Below are 22691 nucleotides of genomic sequence, written 5' to 3' on the forward strand. Positions count from 1 at the left end.
TAGAAATAGGAGACGGGTGCGCTCTCTAAGGAGAGTGATTACAGGAATAGGGGGATGGAGAGACAAGGACGCGGGGAAGGGGTGTGGTGTTGTGAGGAACAAAGTAGACATAAAACAAAAATATGGGGCCAAAATATTACGAAAACACAATGCTGCTCCGGATGGCGATATAATATATAGGGGTCTATTTACTAATCTTTGTTAGGAGATAAAGTGAACGGTGATAAGGTACCAGCCAATCACCTCCTAACTGCCATGTCACAGGCTATGTTTGAAAAATGGCAGTTAGGAGCTGATTGGCTGGTACCTTATCTCCTTTCACTTTGTCTCCTAACACTGCTTAGTAAATAGCAACATTGTGTCTTCTCAATAAATGGAATATTATGTAAGATTTAAGTGTCTGGCGATCGCAAGAGCACTATTCTAATACTCTTCGTGGTGGCAGCTTGAGTTAAACCCATATCATAACTTCCCACCTGCGTCAGGTTGGGGTATCTGGGCGCAGGCTGGGGCTCGGTGCTGTGACAGCTCCAAAGGGCAAAACAGTTTAAATTGTTAATATTTCACAAACAACAATGTCTAATGTGATGTCAGCATGGAACTCAGAGGGAAAAACCCCCTGGGCAGCAGTACATACCCCAGGATTGTGATATTCCTGCATCAGCACAAAGTACAGGCGAGTGGCTATAGCTCAGCAGGCTACAAATGTCCCAGTAAGACTGCAGTGCCACACCGCTCATGACACCTGGCAATCAAGGTTTGTGAGTTCATTGGTGCAAAGAGGACAGGAAACAGACTAGCGAGCAGTGACGGGAGACGCGCTAGTCAGCCATTGCCATGTTCACAACAAACGGACAAGTGCACTTATGGCGCCACTCTATAGAACAGTGAACCGTGCTGGTGGTTCTATATAACTGTGGAATGATTTAAGGGCGGCGATTCCCACAGAGTAGGGATAGGCAACATGCGGCACTCCGGCTGCTGTGGAACTACAGATTCCAGCATGCCCTGCCATAGATTTACTGTTAGGGCATGCTAAAACAGTGGCAGTGAATGTTGGGATGTGCAGTTCCACAGTAGTTGGGAGTACCGAATGTTGCCTATTCCATCCTTAGAAGGTAAGGTCACTGCGAATTACTACTTAATGTAACGTATGATCATCTTTACCCCCTGTTGTAACATTTATTTCCTGATGGTAGTGGTGAGCCAAACTCTGCATGTGTGCTAGGCCAATAGATTGTCCTGCATAAAAGAAACAGTGTTTGGTGCATGGGGAAGAACATGTCTGGGGGACAAATATAGTGAAGATAAAAAAAAAAGTAGTGTTCATTCTAACAACCTGCACCTGTCACAACCCGTGCAGTTCCTCTTCCTGCCTGGGGTGTCGCTCTTTCTTCTCTGGTGCTTCTAGCAATCTCTGGTCTGCATCTCAGCAGTTTGTTGCATTAGCCAGCCAGGAAAGAGCAACTGCATGGGTTATGACAGGTGCAGGGTGCTAGAATGAACACTACAAAAGACTGCAGTAACATAGCCTCAGAACAAATATAGAGGTTTCTGGTAGAATATAATGGAACAAGGACAGGTGGGAGGACATAGAGGAGAATACAGAGGGATCTTGTACCTTTAGAAAGTTTGCCATTGTGCTGACGTGATTGGCACACACTCCTTTCCTAGAGTCATTCACACCTTCCCCTGTCTAGAAGAGAAAGATACATGAGACAGGGTACCTGACCAAATGTCGGGATGAATGGGGAAATCTCGCTGACTCACCCAGTTAATAAGGACATATTTGGGAAGGCCGGAGTTGGGATCCAGCACTCTGCAAAAGGCGTACATCACTTTCCCACTGCTCAGCTCATCCACCAGTTCTTCCAGACCCCCATCTGCAAGAGAGAGGAGGGAGATGGAAAAAGGACAGACAAGGACAGAAGGGGGGAGACGTGAGCTGGAAAAAGGATGAGGTCACATAAGGTAGAGACTATGGTAAAAGCGATAAGAGGTTTCTCACAGGCTGAACACTCATAGGCTTTTATGTAGAGCAACAATTAGTGAGGTTTTTTGCACACTGTTACAAACCACACACCTCCAGTCCCCGCCAGTCTGATGTCATTGCTGTTGCCTTCATATGTGTAGAGAGACCTGAAATTGAAACATTTCAATTAGCAATGGGTTACAGAGGTTAATGCAAATACTGACAACTTGTACATTGCCAGGCATACCTGCCTTATAATGGTCACAACCTAATGCAGAGGGGAGACAACCTACAGCTTGCCAGAGGTCATGGAACTAGGGGGTATATTTACTAAAGTGCAGTTGTTGCCCATAGCAACCGATAAGATTTTCCTTATTATTTATCTAGCATCTTCTAGAAGATAATAGCTAGAATCTGATTGGTTGCTATGGGCAACATCTCCACTTTTATAATCCCGCACTTTAGTAAATACACCCCTAGGAGTCTCAGCATGCAGACAACAAACATGAAACTGGCAATTCACCACAGCCTGACCAAGGGCGGCATGTACTAAAGGTGCATACACACTAGACGATATTTCACACGATTCGCCCGATTTCGATGCATCGGAATGACAAATCGTGTAAAATATGTCCAAATCTTGAGTGCCCACTGACGATCACGATGCGTGTACCCGCTGGTCGTACATCGCATCTTGCCTACTGCAGGCAAGATTTGCCAACCTCATACACGATTTGGTGCAATAGATAGATCTTAAGTCAGATTGGACACTTTTTAGCAGCATATCGTGTCCTGGAGTGTCGGGGAGGGTTCAAGGGAAATAGCTCATGTAATTTCATCGTGTGCATATCGTCTAGTGTGTCTACGCATCTTAAACTCTGGAAATTGATAAATTGGAGAGTGATAAACTATGAACCAATCAGCTCCTGTCATTTTTCAAACACAGGGATCTATTTACTAAGCTTTGGATGGAGATAAAGTGAACGGAGATAAAGTACCAGCCAATCAGCTCCTAACTGCCATGTCACAGGCAGTGTTTCAAAATGAACAGTTAGGAGCTGGTTGGTTGGTTCCTTATCTCCATCCAAGGCTTAGTAAATAGACCTCTCAGTCTGTAACATGACAGTTAGGAGCTGAGTGGCTGGTAGTTTTTTACTCTCCATTTTATCACTTTCCGGAGCTTAGTATCTGCCCTCTAATGTCGTCTAAGTGATACACACATGAGAAGCAGAGGACAGCTATTAACAGCACAGTGACTAATTAGAAACTATGTTATTATGTTCCTCTTACCAATGCCAGTGACATGGCGCTGTTATATAGAGCTATGAATGTAATGGTAAATGTGCACTTCCCACTCACCACCATTTCTTATTTCCTAGCTATAAGGAAAAGGACTTCCTCAAACAGAGTACACTGAGCACATACACTCCCCAGATTACAGGCCTGACACAGAGATAGGAACTAATCCAGCTACATGGTGCAAATAGCATCAGGCTCTGATTCAGGCCCAGAGTACACTGAGCACATACACTCCACAGATTACAGGCCTGACACAGAGATAGGAACTAATCCAGCTACATGGTGCAAATAGCGTCCGGCTCTGTTTCAGGCCCAGAGTACACTGAGCACATACACTCCACAGATTACAGGCCTGACACAGAGATAGGAACTAATCCAGCTACATGGTGCAAATAGCATCAGGCTCTGATTCAGGCCCAGAGTACACTGAGCACATACACTCCACAGATTACAGGCCTGACACAGAGATAGGAACTAATCCAGCTACATGGTGCAAATAGCGTCCGGCTCTGTTTCAGGCCCAGAGTACACTGAGCACATACACTCCCCAGATTACAGGCCTGATACAGAGATAGGAACTAATCCAGCTACATGGTGCAAATAGCGTCCGGCTCTGAATCAGGCCCAGAGTACACTGAGCACATACACTCCCCAGATTACAGGCCTGATACAGAGATAGGAACTAATCCAGCTACATGGTGCAAATAGCGTCCGGCTCTGAATCAGGCCCAGAGCACACTGAGCACATACACTCCCCAGATTACAGGCCTGACACAGAGATAGGAACTAATCCAGCTACATGGTGCAAATAGCATCAGGCTCTGAATCAGGCCCAGAGTACACTGAGCACATACACTCCCCAGATTACAGGCCTGACACAGAGATAGAAACCGATCCAGCTACATGGTGCAAATAGCATCAGGCTCTGAATCAGGCCCAGAGTACACTGAGCACATACACTCCCCAGATTACAGGCCTGATACAGAGATAGAAACCGATCCAGCTACATGGTGCAAATAGCGTTCGGCTCTGTTTCAGGCCCAGAGTACACTGAGCACATACACTCCACAGATTACAGGCCTGATACAGAGATAGAAACCGATCCAGCTACATGGTGCAAATAGCGTCCGGCTCTGTTTCAGTCCCAGAGTACACTGAGCACATACACTCCACAGATTACAGGCCTGATACAGAGATAGGAACTAATCCAGCTACATGGTGCAAATAGCGTCCGGCTCTGATTCAGGCCCAGAGTACACTGAGCACATACACTCCCCAGATTACAGGCCTGATACAGAGATAGAAACCGATCCAGCTACATGGTGCAAATAGCGTCCGGCTCTGTTTCAGGCCCAGAGTACACTGAGCACATACACTCCACAGATTACAGGCCTGATACAGAGATAGGAACTAATCCAGCTACATGGTGCAAATAGCGTCCGGCTCTGAATCAGGCCCAGAGTACACTGAGCACATACACTCCCCAGATTACAGGCCTGATACAGAGATAGGAACTAATCCAGCTACATGGTGCAAATAGCGTCCGGCTCTGAATCAGGCCCAGAGTACACTGAGCACATACACTCCCCAGATCACAGGCCTGATACAGAGATAGGAACTAATCCAGCTACATGGTGCAAATAGCGTCCGGCTCTGAATCAGGCCCAGAGTACACTGAGCACATACACTCCCCAGATTACAGGCCTGATACAGAGATAGGAACTAATCCAGCTACATGGTGCAAATAGCGTCCGGCTCTGAATCAGGCCCAGAGTACACTGAGCACATACTCCCCAGATTACAGGCCTGACACAGAGATAGGAACTAATCCAGCTACATGGTGCAAATAGCATCAGGCTCTGAATCAGGCCCAGAGTACACTGAGCACATACACTCCCCAGATTACAGGCCTGATACAGAGATAGAAACCGATCCAGCTACATGGTGCAAATAGCGTCCGGCTCTGTTTCAGGCCCAGAGTACACTGAGCACATACACTCCACAGATTACAGGCCTGATACAGAGATAGGAACTAATCCAGCTACATGGTGCAAATAGCGTCCGGCTCTGATTCAGGCCCAGAGTACACTGAGCACATACACTCCCCAGATTACAGGCCTGATACAGAGATAGAAACCGATCCAGCTACATGGTGCAAATAGCGTCCGGCTCTGTTTCAGGCCCAGAGTACACTGAGCACATACACTCCACAGATTACAGGCCTGATACAGAGATAGGAACTAATCCAGCTACATGGTGCAAATAGCGTCCGGCTCTGATTCAGGCCCAGAGTACACTGAGCACATACACTCCACAGATTACAGGCCTGATGCAGAGTTAGGAACTAATCCAGCTACATGGTGCAAATAGCGTCCGGCTCTGAATCAGGCCCAGAGTACACTGAGCACATACACTCCACAGATTACAGGCCTGATACAGAGATAGGAACCGATCCAGCTACATGGTGCAAATAGCGTCCGGCTCTGAATCAGGCCCAGAGTACACTGAGCACATACACTCCACAGATTACAGGCCTGATACAGAGATAGGAACTAATCCAGCTACATGGTGCAAATAGCGTCCGGCTCTGAATCAGGCCCAGAGTACACTGAGCACATACACTCCACAGATTACAGGCCTGATACAGAGATAGGAACCGATCCAGCTACATGGTGCAAATAGCGTCCGGCTCTGAATCAGGCCCAGAGTACACTGAGCACATACACTCCACAGATTACAGGCCTGATACAGAGATAGGAACCGATCCAGCTACATGGTGCAAATAGCGTCCGGCTCTGATTCAGGCCCAGAGTACACTGAGCACATACACCACAGATTACAGGCCTGATACAGAGATAGGAACCGATCCAGCTACATGGTGCAAATAGCATCCGGCTCTGAATCAGGCCCACAGTACACTGAGCACATACACTCCACAGATTACAGGCCTGATACAGAGTTAGGAACTAATCCAGCTACATGGTGCAAATAGCGTCCGGCTCTGAATCAGGCCCACAGTACACTGAGCACATACACTCCACAGATTACAGGCCTGATACAGAGATAGGAACTAATCCAGCTACATGGTGCAAATAGCGTCCGGCTCTGAATCAGGCCCACAGTACACTGAGCACATACACTCCCCAGATTACAGGCCTGATACAGAGATAGGAACCGATCCAGCTACATGGTGCAAATAGCGTCCGGCTCTGATTCAGGCCCAGAGTACACTGAGCACATACACTCCACAGATTACAGGCCTGATACAGAGATAGGAACTAATCCAGCTACATGGTGCAAATAGCATCAGGCTCTGATTCAGGCCCAGAGTACACTGAGCACATACACTCCACAGATTACAGGCCTGACACAGAGATAGGAACTAATCCAGCTACATGGTGCAAATAGCATCCGGCTCTGTTTCAGGCCCAGAGTACACTGAGCACATACACTCCACAGATTACAGGCCTGACACAGAGATAGGAACTAATCCAGCTACATGGTGCAAATAGCATCAGGCTCTGATTCAGGCCCAGAGTACACTGAGCACATACACTCCACAGATTACAGGCCTGACACAGAGATAGGAACTAATCCAGCTACATGGTGCAAATAGCGTCCGGCTCTGTTTCAGGCCCAGAGTACACTGAGCACATACACTCCCCAGATTACAGGCCTGATACAGAGATAGGAACTAATCCAGCTACATGGTGCAAATAGCGTCCGGCTCTGAATCAGGCCCAGAGTACACTGAGCACATACACTCCCCAGATTACAGGCCTGATACAGAGATAGGAACTAATCCAGCTACATGGTGCAAATAGCATCAGGCTCTGATTCAGGCCCAGAGTACACTGAGCACATACACTCCACAGATTACAGGCCTGACACAGAGATAGGAACTAATCCAGCTACATGGTGCAAATAGCGTCCGGCTCTGTTTCAGGCCCAGAGTACACTGAGCACATACACTCCCCAGATTACAGGCCTGATACAGAGATAGGAACTAATCCAGCTACATGGTGCAAATAGCGTCCGGCTCTGAATCAGGCCCAGAGTACACTGAGCACATACACTCCCCAGATTACAGGCCTGATACAGAGATAGGAACTAATCCAGCTACATGGTGCAAATAGCGTCCGGCTCTGAATCAGGCCCAGAGCACACTGAGCACATACACTCCCCAGATTACAGGCCTGACACAGAGATAGGAACTAATCCAGCTACATGGTGCAAATAGCATCAGGCTCTGAATCAGGCCCAGAGTACACTGAGCACATACACTCCCCAGATTACAGGCCTGACACAGAGATAGAAACCGATCCAGCTACATGGTGCAAATAGCATCAGGCTCTGAATCAGGCCCAGAGTACACTGAGCACATACACTCCCCAGATTACAGGCCTGATACAGAGATAGAAACCGATCCAGCTACATGGTGCAAATAGCGTTCGGCTCTGTTTCAGGCCCAGAGTACACTGAGCACATACACTCCACAGATTACAGGCCTGATACAGAGATAGAAACCGATCCAGCTACATGGTGCAAATAGCGTCCGGCTCTGTTTCAGTCCCAGAGTACACTGAGCACATACACTCCACAGATTACAGGCCTGATACAGAGATAGGAACTAATCCAGCTACATGGTGCAAATAGCGTCCGGCTCTGATTCAGGCCCAGAGTACACTGAGCACATACACTCCCCAGATTACAGGCCTGATACAGAGATAGAAACCGATCCAGCTACATGGTGCAAATAGCGTCCGGCTCTGTTTCAGGCCCAGAGTACACTGAGCACATACACTCCACAGATTACAGGCCTGATACAGAGATAGGAACTAATCCAGCTACATGGTGCAAATAGCGTCCGGCTCTGAATCAGGCCCAGAGTACACTGAGCACATACACTCCCCAGATTACAGGCCTGATACAGAGATAGGAACTAATCCAGCTACATGGTGCAAATAGCGTCCGGCTCTGAATCAGGCCCAGAGTACACTGAGCACATACACTCCCCAGATCACAGGCCTGATACAGAGATAGGAACTAATCCAGCTACATGGTGCAAATAGCGTCCGGCTCTGAATCAGGCCCAGAGTACACTGAGCACATACACTCCCCAGATTACAGGCCTGATACAGAGATAGGAACTAATCCAGCTACATGGTGCAAATAGCGTCCGGCTCTGAATCAGGCCCAGAGTACACTGAGCACATACTCCCCAGATTACAGGCCTGACACAGAGATAGGAACTAATCCAGCTACATGGTGCAAATAGCATCAGGCTCTGAATCAGGCCCAGAGTACACTGAGCACATACACTCCCCAGATTACAGGCCTGATACAGAGATAGAAACCGATCCAGCTACATGGTGCAAATAGCGTCCGGCTCTGTTTCAGGCCCAGAGTACACTGAGCACATACACTCCACAGATTACAGGCCTGATACAGAGATAGGAACTAATCCAGCTACATGGTGCAAATAGCGTCCGGCTCTGATTCAGGCCCAGAGTACACTGAGCACATACACTCCCCAGATTACAGGCCTGATACAGAGATAGAAACCGATCCAGCTACATGGTGCAAATAGCGTCCGGCTCTGTTTCAGGCCCAGAGTACACTGAGCACATACACTCCACAGATTACAGGCCTGATACAGAGATAGGAACTAATCCAGCTACATGGTGCAAATAGCGTCCGGCTCTGATTCAGGCCCAGAGTACACTGAGCACATACACTCCACAGATTACAGGCCTGATGCAGAGTTAGGAACTAATCCAGCTACATGGTGCAAATAGCGTCCGGCTCTGAATCAGGCCCAGAGTACACTGAGCACATACACTCCACAGATTACAGGCCTGATACAGAGATAGGAACCGATCCAGCTACATGGTGCAAATAGCGTCCGGCTCTGAATCAGGCCCAGAGTACACTGAGCACATACACTCCACAGATTACAGGCCTGATACAGAGATAGGAACTAATCCAGCTACATGGTGCAAATAGCGTCCGGCTCTGAATCAGGCCCAGAGTACACTGAGCACATACACTCCACAGATTACAGGCCTGATACAGAGATAGGAACCGATCCAGCTACATGGTGCAAATAGCGTCCGGCTCTGAATCAGGCCCAGAGTACACTGAGCACATACACTCCACAGATTACAGGCCTGATACAGAGATAGGAACCGATCCAGCTACATGGTGCAAATAGCGTCCGGCTCTGATTCAGGCCCAGAGTACACTGAGCACATACACCACAGATTACAGGCCTGATACAGAGATAGGAACCGATCCAGCTACATGGTGCAAATAGCATCCGGCTCTGAATCAGGCCCACAGTACACTGAGCACATACACTCCACAGATTACAGGCCTGATACAGAGTTAGGAACTAATCCAGCTACATGGTGCAAATAGCGTCCGGCTCTGAATCAGGCCCACAGTACACTGAGCACATACACTCCACAGATTACAGGCCTGATACAGAGATAGGAACTAATCCAGCTACATGGTGCAAATAGCGTCCGGCTCTGAATCAGGCCCACAGTACACTGAGCACATACACTCCCCAGATTACAGGCCTGATACAGAGATAGGAACCGATCCAGCTACATGGTGCAAATAGCGTCCGGCTCTGATTCAGGCCCAGAGTACACTGAGCACATACACTCCACAGATTACAGGCCTGATACAGAGATAGGAACTAATCCAGCTACATGGTGCAAATAGCATCAGGCTCTGATTCAGGCCCAGAGTACACTGAGCACATACACTCCACAGATTACAGGCCTGACACAGAGATAGGAACTAATCCAGCTACATGGTGCAAATAGCATCCGGCTCTGTTTCAGGCCCAGAGTACACTGAGCACATACACTCCACAGATTACAGGCCTGACACAGAGATAGGAACTAATCCAGCTACATGGTGCAAATAGCATCAGGCTCTGATTCAGGCCCAGAGTACACTGAGCACATACACTCCACAGATTACAGGCCTGACACAGAGATAGGAACTAATCCAGCTACATGGTGCAAATAGCGTCCGGCTCTGTTTCAGGCCCAGAGTACACTGAGCACATACACTCCCCAGATTACAGGCCTGATACAGAGATAGGAACTAATCCAGCTACATGGTGCAAATAGCGTCCGGCTCTGAATCAGGCCCAGAGTACACTGAGCACATACACTCCCCAGATTACAGGCCTGATACAGAGATAGGAACTAATCCAGCTACATGGTGCAAATAGCGTCCGGCTCTGAATCAGGCCCAGAGCACACTGAGCACATACACTCCCCAGATTACAGGCCTGACACAGAGATAGGAACTAATCCAGCTACATGGTGCAAATAGCATCAGGCTCTGAATCAGGCCCAGAGTACACTGAGCACATACACTCCCCAGATTACAGGCCTGACACAGAGATAGAAACCGATCCAGCTACATGGTGCAAATAGCATCAGGCTCTGAATCAGGCCCAGAGTACACTGAGCACATACACTCCCCAGATTACAGGCCTGATACAGAGATAGAAACCGATCCAGCTACATGGTGCAAATAGCGTCCGGCTCTGTTTCAGTCCCAGAGTACACTGAGCACATACACTCCACAGATTACAGGCCTGATACAGAGATAGGAACTAATCCAGCTACATGGTGCAAATAGCGTCCGGCTCTGATTCAGGCCCAGAGTACACTGAGCACATACACTCCCCAGATTACAGGCCTGATACAGAGATAGAAACCGATCCAGCTACATGGTGCAAATAGCGTCCGGCTCTGTTTCAGGCCCAGAGTACACTGAGCACATACACTCCACAGATTACAGGCCTGATACAGAGATAGGAACTAATCCAGCTACATGGTGCAAATAGCGTCCGGCTCTGAATCAGGCCCAGAGTACACTGAGCACATACACTCCCCAGATTACAGGCCTGATACAGAGATAGGAACTAATCCAGCTACATGGTGCAAATAGCGTCCGGCTCTGAATCAGGCCCAGAGTACACTGAGCACATACACTCCCCAGATTACAGGCCTGATACAGAGATAGGAACTAATCCAGCTACATGGTGCAAATAGCGTCCGGCTCTGAATCAGGCCCAGAGTACACTGAGCACATACACTCCCCAGATTACAGGCCTGATACAGAGATAGGAACTAATCCAGCTACATGGTGCAAATAGCGTCCGGCTCTGAATCAGGCCCAGAGTACACTGAGCACATACTCCCCAGATTACAGGCCTGACACAGAGATAGGAACTAATCCAGCTACATGGTGCAAATAGCATCAGGCTCTGAATCAGGCCCAGAGTACACTGAGCACATACACTCCCCAGATTACAGGCCTGATACAGAGATAGAAACCGATCCAGCTACATGGTGCAAATAGCGTCCGGCTCTGTTTCAGGCCCAGAGTACACTGAGCACATACACTCCACAGATTACAGGCCTGATACAGAGATAGGAACTAATCCAGCTACATGGTGCAAATAGCGTCCGGCTCTGATTCAGGCCCAGAGTACACTGAGCACATACACTCCACAGATTACAGGCCTGATACAGAGATAGAAACCGATCCAGCTACATGGTGCAAATAGCGTCCGGCTCTGTTTCAGGCCCAGAGTACACTGAGCACATACACTCCACAGATTACAGGCCTGATACAGAGATAGGAACTAATCCAGCTACATGGTGCAAATAGCGTCCGGCTCTGATTCAGGCCCAGAGTACACTGAGCACATACACTCCACAGATTACAGGCCTGATGCAGAGTTAGGAACTAATCCAGCTACATGGTGCAAATAGCGTCCGGCTCTGAATCAGGCCCAGAGTACACTGAGCACATACACTCCACAGATTACAGGCCTGATACAGAGATAGGAACCGATCCAGCTACATGGTGCAAATAGCGTCCGGCTCTGAATCAGGCCCAGAGTACACTGAGCACATACACTCCACAGATTACAGGCCTGATACAGAGATAGGAACTAATCCAGCTACATGGTGCAAATAGCGTCCGGCTCTGAATCAGGCCCAGAGTACACTGAGCACATACACTCCACAGATTACAGGCCTGATACAGAGATAGGAACCGATCCAGCTACATGGTGCAAATAGCGTCCGGCTCTGAATCAGGCCCAGAGTACACTGAGCACATACACTCCACAGATTACAGGCCTGATACAGAGATAGGAACCGATCCAGCTACATGGTGCAAATAGCGTCCGGCTCTGATTCAGGCCCAGAGTACACTGAGCACATACACCACAGATTACAGGCCTGATACAGAGATAGGAACCGATCCAGCTACATGGTGCAAATAGCATCCGGCTCTGAATCAGGCCCACAGTACACTGAGCACATACACTCCACAGATTACAGGCCTGATACAGAGTTAGGAACTAATCCAGCTACATGGTGCAAATAGCGTCCGGCTCTGAATCAGGCCCACAGTACACTGAGCACATACACTCCACAGATTACAGGCCTGATACAGAGATAGGAACTAATCCAGCTACATGGTGCAAATAGCGTCCGGCTCTGAATCAGGCCCACAGTACACTGAGCACATACACTCCCCAGATTACAGGCCTGATACAGAGATAGGAACCGATCCAGCTACATGGTGCAAATAGCGTCCGGCTCTGATTCAGGCCCAGAGTACACTGAGCACATACACTCCACAGATTACAGGCCTGATACAGAGATAGGAACTAATCCAGCTACATGGTGCAAATAGCGTCCGGCTCTGATTCAGGCCCAGAGTACACTGAGCACATACACTCCACAGATTACAGGCCTGATACAGAGATAGGAACCGATCCAGCTACATGGTGCAAATAGCGTCCGGCTCTGATTCAGGCCCAGAGTACACTGAGCACATATACTCCACAGATTACAGGCCTGATGCAGAGTTAGGAACTAATCCAGCTACATGGTGCAAATAGCGTCCGGCTCTGAATCAGGCCCACAGTACACTGAGCACATACATTCCACAGATTACAGGCCTGATACAGAGGCTACATGGTGCAAATAGCATCCGACTCTGAATCAGGCCCACAGTACACTGAGCACATACACCACAGATTACAGGCTTGATACAAAGTTAGGAACTAATCCAGCTACATGGTGCAAATAGCATCCGGCTCTGAATCAGGCCCAGAGTACACTGAGCACATACACCACAGATTACAGGCCTGATACAGAGTTAGGAACTAATCCAGCTACATGGTGCAAATAGCATCCGGCTCTGAATCAGGCCCAGAGTACACTGAGCACATACACTCCCCAGATTACAGGCCTGATACAGAGTTAGGAACTAATCCAGCTACATGGTGCAAATAGCGTCTGGTTCTGAATCAGGCCCAGAGTACACTGACCACATACACCACAGATTACAGGCCTGACACAGAGATAGGAACTAATCCAGCTACATGGTGCAAATAGCGTCCGGCTCTGAATCAGGCCCAGAGTACACTGAGCACATACACTCCACAGATTACAGGCCAGATACAGAGTTAGGAACCAATCCAGCTACATGGTGCAAATAGCGTCCGGCTCTGAATCAGGCCCAGAGTACACTGAGCACATACACTCCACAGATTACAGGCCTGATACAGAGATAGGAACCGATCCAGCTACATGGTGCAAATAGCGTCCGGCTCTGAATCAGGCCCAGAGTACACTGAGCACATACACTCCACAGATTACAGGCCTGATACAGAGATAGGAACCGATCCAGCTACATGGTGCAAATAGCGTCCGGCTCTGATTCAGGCCCAGAGTACACTGAGCACATACACCACAGATTACAGGCCTGATACAGAGATAGGAACCGATCCAGCTACATGGTGCAAATAGCATCCGGCTCTGAATCAGGCCCAGAGTACACTGAGCACATACACTCCACAGATTACAGGCCTGATACAGAGTTAGGAACTAATCCAGCTACATGGTGCAAATAGCGTCCGGCTCTGAATCAGGCCCACAGTACACTGAGCACATACACTCCACAGATTACAGGCCTGATACAGAGATAGGAACTAATCCAGCTACATGGTGCAAATAGCGTCCGGCTCTGAATCAGGCCCACAGTACACTGAGCACATACACTCCCCAGATTACAGGCCTGATACAGAGATAGGAACCGATCCAGCTACATGGTGCAAATAGCGTCCGGCTCTGATTCAGGCCCAGAGTACACTGAGCACATACACTCCACAGATTACAGGCCTGATACAGAGATAGGAACTAATCCAGCTACATGGTGCAAATAGCGTCCGGCTCTGATTCAGGCCCAGAGTACACTGAGCACATACACTCCACAGATTACAGGCCTGATACAGAGATAGGAACCGATCCAGCTACATGGTGCAAATAGCGTCCGGCTCTGATTCAGGCCCAGAGTACACTGAGCACATATACTCCACAGATTACAGGCCTGATGCAGAGTTAGGAACTAATCCAGCTACATGGTGCAAATAGCGTCCGGCTCTGAATCAGGCCCACAGTACACTGAGCACATACATTCCACAGATTACAGGCCTGATACAGAGGCTACATGGTGCAAATAGCATCCGACTCTGAATCAGGCCCACAGTACACTGAGCACATACACCACAGATTACAGGCTTGATACAAAGTTAGGAACTAATCCAGCTACATGGTGCAAATAGCATCCGGCTCTGAATCAGGCCCAGAGTACACTGAGCACATACACCACAGATTACAGGCCTGATACAGAGTTAGGAACTAATCCAGCTACATGGTGCAAATAGCATCCGGCTCTGAATCAGGCCCAGAGTACACTGAGCACATACACTCCCCAGATTACAGGCCTGATACAGAGTTAGGAACTAATCCAGCTACATGGTGCAAATAGCGTCTGGTTCTGAATCAGGCCCAGAGTACACTGACCACATACACCACAGATTACAGGCCTGACACAGAGATAGGAACTAATCCAGCTACATGGTGCAAATAGCGTCCGGCTCTGAATCAGGCCCAGAGTACACTGAGCACATACACTCCACAGATTACAGGCCAGATACAGAGTTAGGAACCAATCCAGCTACATGGTGCAAATAGCGTCCGGCTCTGAATCAGGCCCAGAGTACACTGAGCACATACACTCCCCAGATTACAGGCCTGATACAGAGATAGGAACTAATCCAGCTACATGGTGCAAATAGCGTCCGGCTCTGAATCAGGCCCAGAGTACACTGAGCACATACACTCCCCAGATTACAGGCCTGATACAGAGTTAGGAACTAATCCAGCTACATGGTGCAAATAGCGTCCGGCTCTGAATCAGGCCCAGAGTACACTGAGCACATACACTCCCCAGATTACAGGCCTGATACAGAGTTAGGAACTAATCCAGCTACATGGTGCAAATAGCATCCGGCTCTGAATCAGGCCCAGAGTACACTGAGCACATACACTCCACAGATTACAGGCCTGATACAGAGTTAGGAACTAATCCAGCTACATGGTGCAAATAGCATCCGGCTCTGAATCAGGCCCACAGTACACTGAGCACATACACTCCCCAGATTACAGGCTTGATACAGAGTTAGGAACTAATCCAGCTACATGGTGCAAATAGCGTCTGGTTCTCAATCAGGCCCAGAGTACACTGAGCACATACACCACAGATTACAGGCCTGATACAGAGATAGGAACCAATCCAGCTACATGGTGCAAATAGCATCCGGCTCTGAATCAGGCCCACAGTACACTGAGCACATACACTCCACAGATTACAGGCCTGATACAGAGTTAGGAACCAATCCAGCTACATGGTGCAAATAGCGTCCGGCTCTGAATCAGGCCCAGAGTACACTGAGCACATACACTCCCCAGATTACAGGCCTGATACAGAGATAGGAACTAATCCAGCTACATGGTGCAAATAGCGTCCGGCTCTGAATCAGGCCCAGAGTACACTGAGCACATACACTCCACAGATTACAGGCCTGATACAGAGGCTACATGGTGCAAATAGCGTCCGGCTCTGAATCCGGCCCAGAGTACACTGAGCACATACACCACAGATTACAGGCCTGATACAGAGATAGGAACTAATCCAGCTACATGGTGCAAATAGACAACTAAACAGAACAGGTAGCAGTGGCAGCGCTGCAAATGGCAGTTTCTGATTTTATGCTGGGAACACACCTCCGGCTGTGGCATGTACAGTAACACACATATATACTGGGGGACTCAGAGGTGAGTCAGGATCCCCCCACTCCCATCCTCTCTCTAGATCCACACATTATAAATGTGCCCAAACCTTACCCTCAAATCCTTCAGCGCAGTAAAGGAACTATGGCCCTCATTCAGAGCCGTACGCTCTGAGCAGAGCGCACGCTCTGAATGAGGGCCGGGCTCCATGAAAATGGAGCGTCCTCCTGGACGCTCGTATAGCTGTGGGTCACCACCCACAGGCTATACGAGCGTGCATTGTGATGGTCGTGACCATCGCGACCATCGAAATTGCGAGCCGGAGCCTGCGGGTGAGGTTTTCAACCGCAAGCTCCGGAGTGATTTTGGCTCTATCTGAGCCAAAATCACTCCCACTGACATCACTAGTGATGTCAGTGAGCCGGCTTCTGACGGGAGGCGTTCCCGTGGGAACGCCCCCGTCAGGGAGGCACACCCCCGGCAAGCCCACCAAAGAGGGCGTGCTGTCAATCAACATTGACAACACGCCCCCTTTGATCGGACACAACGAGCGAAGGACTTTCCTTCGCTCGTCGCGTCTGGCGCATGCGCACGACGGAGCTCCCTCCATCGTGCGCATGCTCAGTCCATAACATCGACCCACTTGCGAGCGGACAGCCGCTCGCGAGTGGGTCTGAATCAGGCCCTATATGCCCCTGATTCTAGAGAGGCTCTGGGTATTACTGTTATTCTCCATACATTATACGTACAAACTGAAACCAGACAGCACAAAGTGCAGCGCAGACAGGTGACGTCATGCAGCGATGTGCTGCTAACATGTCATTACACGGTCGGGACGCTCTGCGTGGGGTTTGGTTCTGGCCAAGATTATAAATCTTACCAAGAATAACCTCTTCCTTATGTCAGTCTGCACACAGAGGCTCCCTAATGTACATAAACCCTTACCTACTGCAGGCTGGATATACTGTGATATACAGATCATCTCTATTCTGCTCAATCCCAATTAGGTGTGAAGGGGGCTAGTTGCTGTTGCAACGGCAAATAAATGACGGCAACGGCTCCGCAATTCACCCCCGCCCTGCGACCGGATCTCATGCGGGAGTCGCACATCTTTGCTCTGAGCCCTATGGGGCTGCAAACTGTGTGAGTCCAGAGGTACCGTCAGTGCGGCGTACAGCTACACTCACGCTGAGAGGGAACTCGCACCTAATCGGATTGAGGGGTCAGTGTTAGGCCTCATACCAGCTGGCTTTAATTACTTGTATTTACCAGAATTTTATCCCTAGTAAGAGGTATATAGCATATATGAGTCCAGAAACCTGGGTTGCTACTGTCACCATACCTACCACCGCTGCCACTAGTATTTGTCAACAGTTACTTATATAGCTCCAGCATATTCAGCTGCACTTCATACAATTGGGAACAAGCAGTAATAAAACAATACTGGGTAATAACAGACAGACAAAGAGGTAAGAGGGCCCTGCTCGCAAGCTTTTAATGTCGGGGAAGCTTGGTCGGCATTATTGCCTTAAAACAATTAGGCCATTAGTTCATATCCATGGCCTATCTGTGTGGAGTTTGCATGCTCTCTCATGTTTGCATGGGTTTCCTCCCACACTCCAAAAAACATATCGGTAATTTAATTGGCCTCTGCTGAGAATTATCCCTAGTGAGTGTTTTCATATAATAGGGAATACAGATTGTAAGCTCCGTTGGGGTAGGGACTGATGTGAATATTCTCTATAAGCACTGCACGATATGTGTGCACTATATACATAACTGTTTATCAGGCTTGCATACCCTCCCAAATATTGGGTGCCGCTCCCGATCCCCCGGAAAGGCAGGCAAGCTTCCCGGCTGCCGCCTGCCCCCCGGACTACTTCTAGAAACCCCCGCAGCGGGGGGGCCCGATGACGCAATTTGCACTGAATTGTGTCATCATGGCTCCGCCCCGTTTCACAATGCCTTTATTTTCGGCATTGTGAAGAGGGGGTGGGGCCACGATGTCATGATCATGTGGTCATGCCCCTGGTCCCGCCCCCAAAATGGCATCATATCCCGACCACGCCCCTCGCTGTAAGCAGGCATGATTATGCTGGTATTTATTAACAGCATACTTGCCGACATTCAGCTCCCTCCTTCCAGGAGGGAGCTGAATGTCAGCAAGTATGCTGTTAATAAATACCAGCATAATCATACCCCACTACCAGCGTCACAGTACCAGCCACTGCCACTACTAGCATCACCATCTCCTCTCCTGCCTTTACTGGGGTGACGCTACCCACTACCGCTGTTACCAGGGACACACTACTGCTGGCTGCTACTAGCCTCACCATACCCACTACTGTTGTTACTAGTGTTTGCTAGAACTGCAGTAACATTTCATTTATGTTCCAGGTTCCATAATATATCTTGCTCTACCCGCATTATGGCGGGTAAACATTGTAAGCTCCAAACTCTAGTTAAACGGGATCGGTATGAATGACCACCGGACCTCAAATCCCGACGCTGCAACACCAACAGGAGTGAAAATCCTGATCGGTAAGTATTCTAACTAAACCTAACCCTCTCTCCCCCTAACCCTCCCTTAGGGGTGCCTAACCCCCCCTGTAAGTACCAAAACCTAACCCCCCCTTCCCCGCAGCCTAAATGTAAGTCTCCCGGGGGGGTGCCTAACCCTAACCCTCCCAGTGGAGGTGCCTAACCCTAAGTTCCCCCTGGAGCCCTGAAACCTAACCCAAACCCGCGGTTGTCCGCGCCCGCCGCCCGGCTTACCTTCGTTCAGTATGCCGGGCGTCGGGCTCCCGGCGTGGGGATAATGATAAGCGTTGGGATTTCGACACCTATCATTAGACTCCTGCCAGGATTACACAGTCGGGAAGCCGGAGGTTGGCATTTATAAAACATCTTAAGCTGGGTACATACTAAACGACCTGTATACCCAGCCGACAGCAGATGCAACGGAACGACATATCGTGCAGTCTGTTCACACCACACGATTTGGTGAATGACGGCACAGTATGCCGTTCCCCCACCGCATACAAATACATGGGGTCATCAGTCAGATTTTCAGATTGAGCAGCACGTACGGCAGATCTGAAAATGCGGCAGATGACTCTGCAGGAGCGCGCATTGTGCGTACACACTGGACGATTTGTAGTTCCGATCCATCGGAAATCGGCAAAACGTTTACAAAATCGTCTAGTGTGTACCCAGCTTTACACAGTACATGTAGCACAGACATCACACACTGGAACAAACTCAAACTAATACCCCTTTTACACCAGAGCTAAAACCCGGGTTATTGCAGGGTTGTCGAGTGACCCAGCAATCCAACCCAGGTAGCTTGCAGGGTTTAACACGGAAATAACCCGTGAAACCCTGCAGTGTAAAAGGCGCGATCCGGGTCAGGGTGACCTGGATCGAGCCGCATGCCTGGTGATTGGCTGACTTCAGTGGAGTTTGGAGATGACGTCATCTCCAAGCGTCCATTTCAATGCCGGAAAAGCTGGGTCTCTGCAGACCCGGCTCCAGTGTGAACGGCGCCATCCTGGGTCGGCACTGGGGAAATTCCGGGTCTGATCCGGATTGGAACCCTGTTCCAACCTCCGGGTCAGACCCGGAATTTCGGTATAAAAGCAGTATAAGGGTAAAGAAGGCCCTGTGTGTAAGAGATTACAATCACATTGTTACGCAAGTCTCATTAATGGCCACCCTAAAAGGCTCAGTACGTTTAGCATTGTAAGGTATATATAAAGGCAGGCTGCATGCAGGAATCTCTCTATACCAAATTGTATAAATAGGAGCCGAGCAGCCTGAGACTTTCCAGTGGTTGAACTATAAGTCACAGCATGCTCTGCATTTGGCTAACAGGATAAGCTGGGACTTATAGTTCCACAGTAAACTCAGATATTACTATTTAAAGAAAGCTTAGACAGAATTTCTATATGCAATGCTGCAGGGCTCTGAGACCCCCTGATTCTGTGCCCTGCTGGTATATCCTGCCCCCAGCTCTGCACACACCTCTCTGGCTGGAGTAGCCTGCATGCAGTGGCTGGTGGGCACACTCACCAGTTAGTCTTTGTCTTCCCATCCACAACATCCGTATATGCGGCCTGCAGGGCTGCCCCGTTCTTACTGAGGTTCACAGACATAATTCCTGCTGCACCCTCTGCTGTCACTGCACCTCCAGTCCTTCCTCTACCCACCCTGTAGCAGCAGCAGCAGCAGCAGCTTCCACTACTACACCTCTACGGCTTCCTCCTTCTGCAGGACCCAGACTCCTCGGGCAGCGCCCTCTGCTGGTGTCACTGAGAACCAACCTTACAAATGTCCTGTACATGAGTCACCTAGTAGATGTTTTTTCTTTTCCTGTCATGTGGTCGGTACATTGTTACTATATCCCGCTTCAATATACAGAAACAAAAAAAGTCAGTCTCATGTACATGTGCAACTAATGGGGGCCACACGTTGCCAACCAGATTTTTTTTTTCTGCTTTATTTATTTCATAATTCACTACTGGCAGTTATTATATTCCAGTTGTAAGAATACCTTATCTCACTATAAAAAGCCAATGACTAATGTTGGCCTTACACTGCCAGATAATTGGTCTGTCTGATGATGAGTGTATCTGATCACAAATGATTGCATCTGTCGGGCATGATGAAATATTTTTCATGCCTGACAGGCCGATGATGGGTGCTCGGCTACGGCCATACGCTGTGCAATTATCGGCAATATTCTATACGTATACCCAACAGACCAGCCAATAATTTGCTGCCGGGACCTTAGAGCTAGATAACAGCTACTGCTACCCTGGAGAGTTTCAATTAAGACACTGGGATTTCTTATGCAGATATGAAATTACAATAGTGCTGCCTAAAAACAGTGCTATCTGTCATGATAATTAGCTCCAGTTGTAATTAACATATGCAACAATTTTCTAATGGATCAAACGTGTATATAATTTGTGAGAAGTGGAGGAGCTGTGAGCAATGCTGTGTGGGTGAGGCCAGTGCCATGTGGCCATGTACATCCCCTACATTCTCGCTCCCAATTGTCTCTCTAAGGGCATGATTCAATGATGGGCGTTGCTGCGTCCGCTCTTGTGGCTGTTGCCGGAGTCACGGTTTCGATAATATGCAAATGCTACTATCAACTCTTCCCCTGGTATAGTAGCCTGCGTCTGAATATGCTAGGACTGAGACACCCACTTTCCTGCATGCTGTAATACCACCGGTGATTCTTTAGGTGCCACCATTGGCACATCATCAACTCTTGCATCAGCGCTATGGAAGGTGCAGTTTCACTGTCTGACTCCGGCCTCCTATGGCTGCAACTGTGCATCTGGGAACGCAGGTGGTTTCACTGAAACGCCCACGACACTCCCATAACACGCCCATAAAACAGATTTGCTCTCTGTGTTAGCTTCTAGTTACCGCCCAAGACCGCTCATTAGTTTTTCACCCCATTTCTGATACTGTCTATCCTGACCGCAGCAGCACATTTGTACGTACACTCTGTTTCACGCATGCGCCCTAGGGCTTATCAAAAATGTTTGCCCACGTGCAGTTGTTTCAAAATTGCCCAACTGCGTGGAGATGGGCATTACGTGCAGATTGTTGGCCTAATTTAGAGGTGGAGGCAATGCCGATGATTACTCAGTTGAGCGATTAGCGGTGTTCTGTGCATGCGTCTGAGTTGCAATGCACATGCCTGAATTTCCACTAATGTCATCGTTTGCAGTGTGGATTTATTTGCCAAGTGATTTACAGGAAGGGACCATTTGTGGGCTGCAACGAGGTGCGATGAAAATGCAGGAGTGTCACATCCCTTTTCTGGGTGTGTCTCTGCCTGCCACTGCTATCCCGTATGCAGACAAAATAGCTCCGGTCGCCCATTTTGCAGGACAATAGGGTTAGTCAGCAGTCGGATAACCAAATGATCTGAGACCGAGCTGTGTCTTTGGGCCTGATTCAGAGATGAACGCAACTACAAATCGCACGCAGATCGAGCGATTGTTTGCCATTGCGCATGCATCACAGTGTGCGAAGGCAGCAGTGCAATCCCTGTGCGTTCTTGCAGACCACGGAGGCCCAATGCAGATTGATTGACAGGAAGTGACCATTTGGGGGGTGTTGACAGGGGGTGGTTAGCGAAACGCAGGCGTGCCTGGCTGTTTGAACACCGTTATGTGGGCGTGCATAAATTAATCACTACAATTACATAC

General features: G+C 48.9%; 1 protein-coding gene across 2 annotated transcripts in view; it reads right to left on the reverse strand.

Annotated features, from left to right (window-relative positions):
* DBNL (drebrin like) overlaps window positions 1–20772 on the reverse strand; it is a 43434-nt gene extending 22662 nt beyond the window's left edge. For both annotated transcript variants that reach the window (XM_088443211.1, XM_088443210.1), the window contains exons 1-4: window positions 20533–20772; window positions 2084–2139; window positions 1771–1883; window positions 1622–1696 (exon numbers count right to left, since the gene is read on the reverse strand). In XM_088443211.1, coding sequence (XP_088299337.1) covers window positions 1622–1696; window positions 1771–1883; window positions 2084–2139; window positions 20533–20615 — 327 coding nt within the window. In that variant the 5' untranslated portion in view covers window positions 20616–20772. The remainder of the gene's footprint in view (window positions 1–1621; window positions 1697–1770; window positions 1884–2083; window positions 2140–20532) is intronic.
* Window positions 20773–22691: the final 1919 nt, after the last annotated feature.

The sequence above is a fragment of the Taudactylus pleione genome, unplaced genomic scaffold (genome assembly GCF_031769625.1).
Source record: "Taudactylus pleione unplaced genomic scaffold, aTauple2 ptg000329l, whole genome shotgun sequence".
NCBI classification, from domain to species: domain Eukaryota; kingdom Metazoa; phylum Chordata; class Amphibia; order Anura; family Myobatrachidae; genus Taudactylus; species Taudactylus pleione.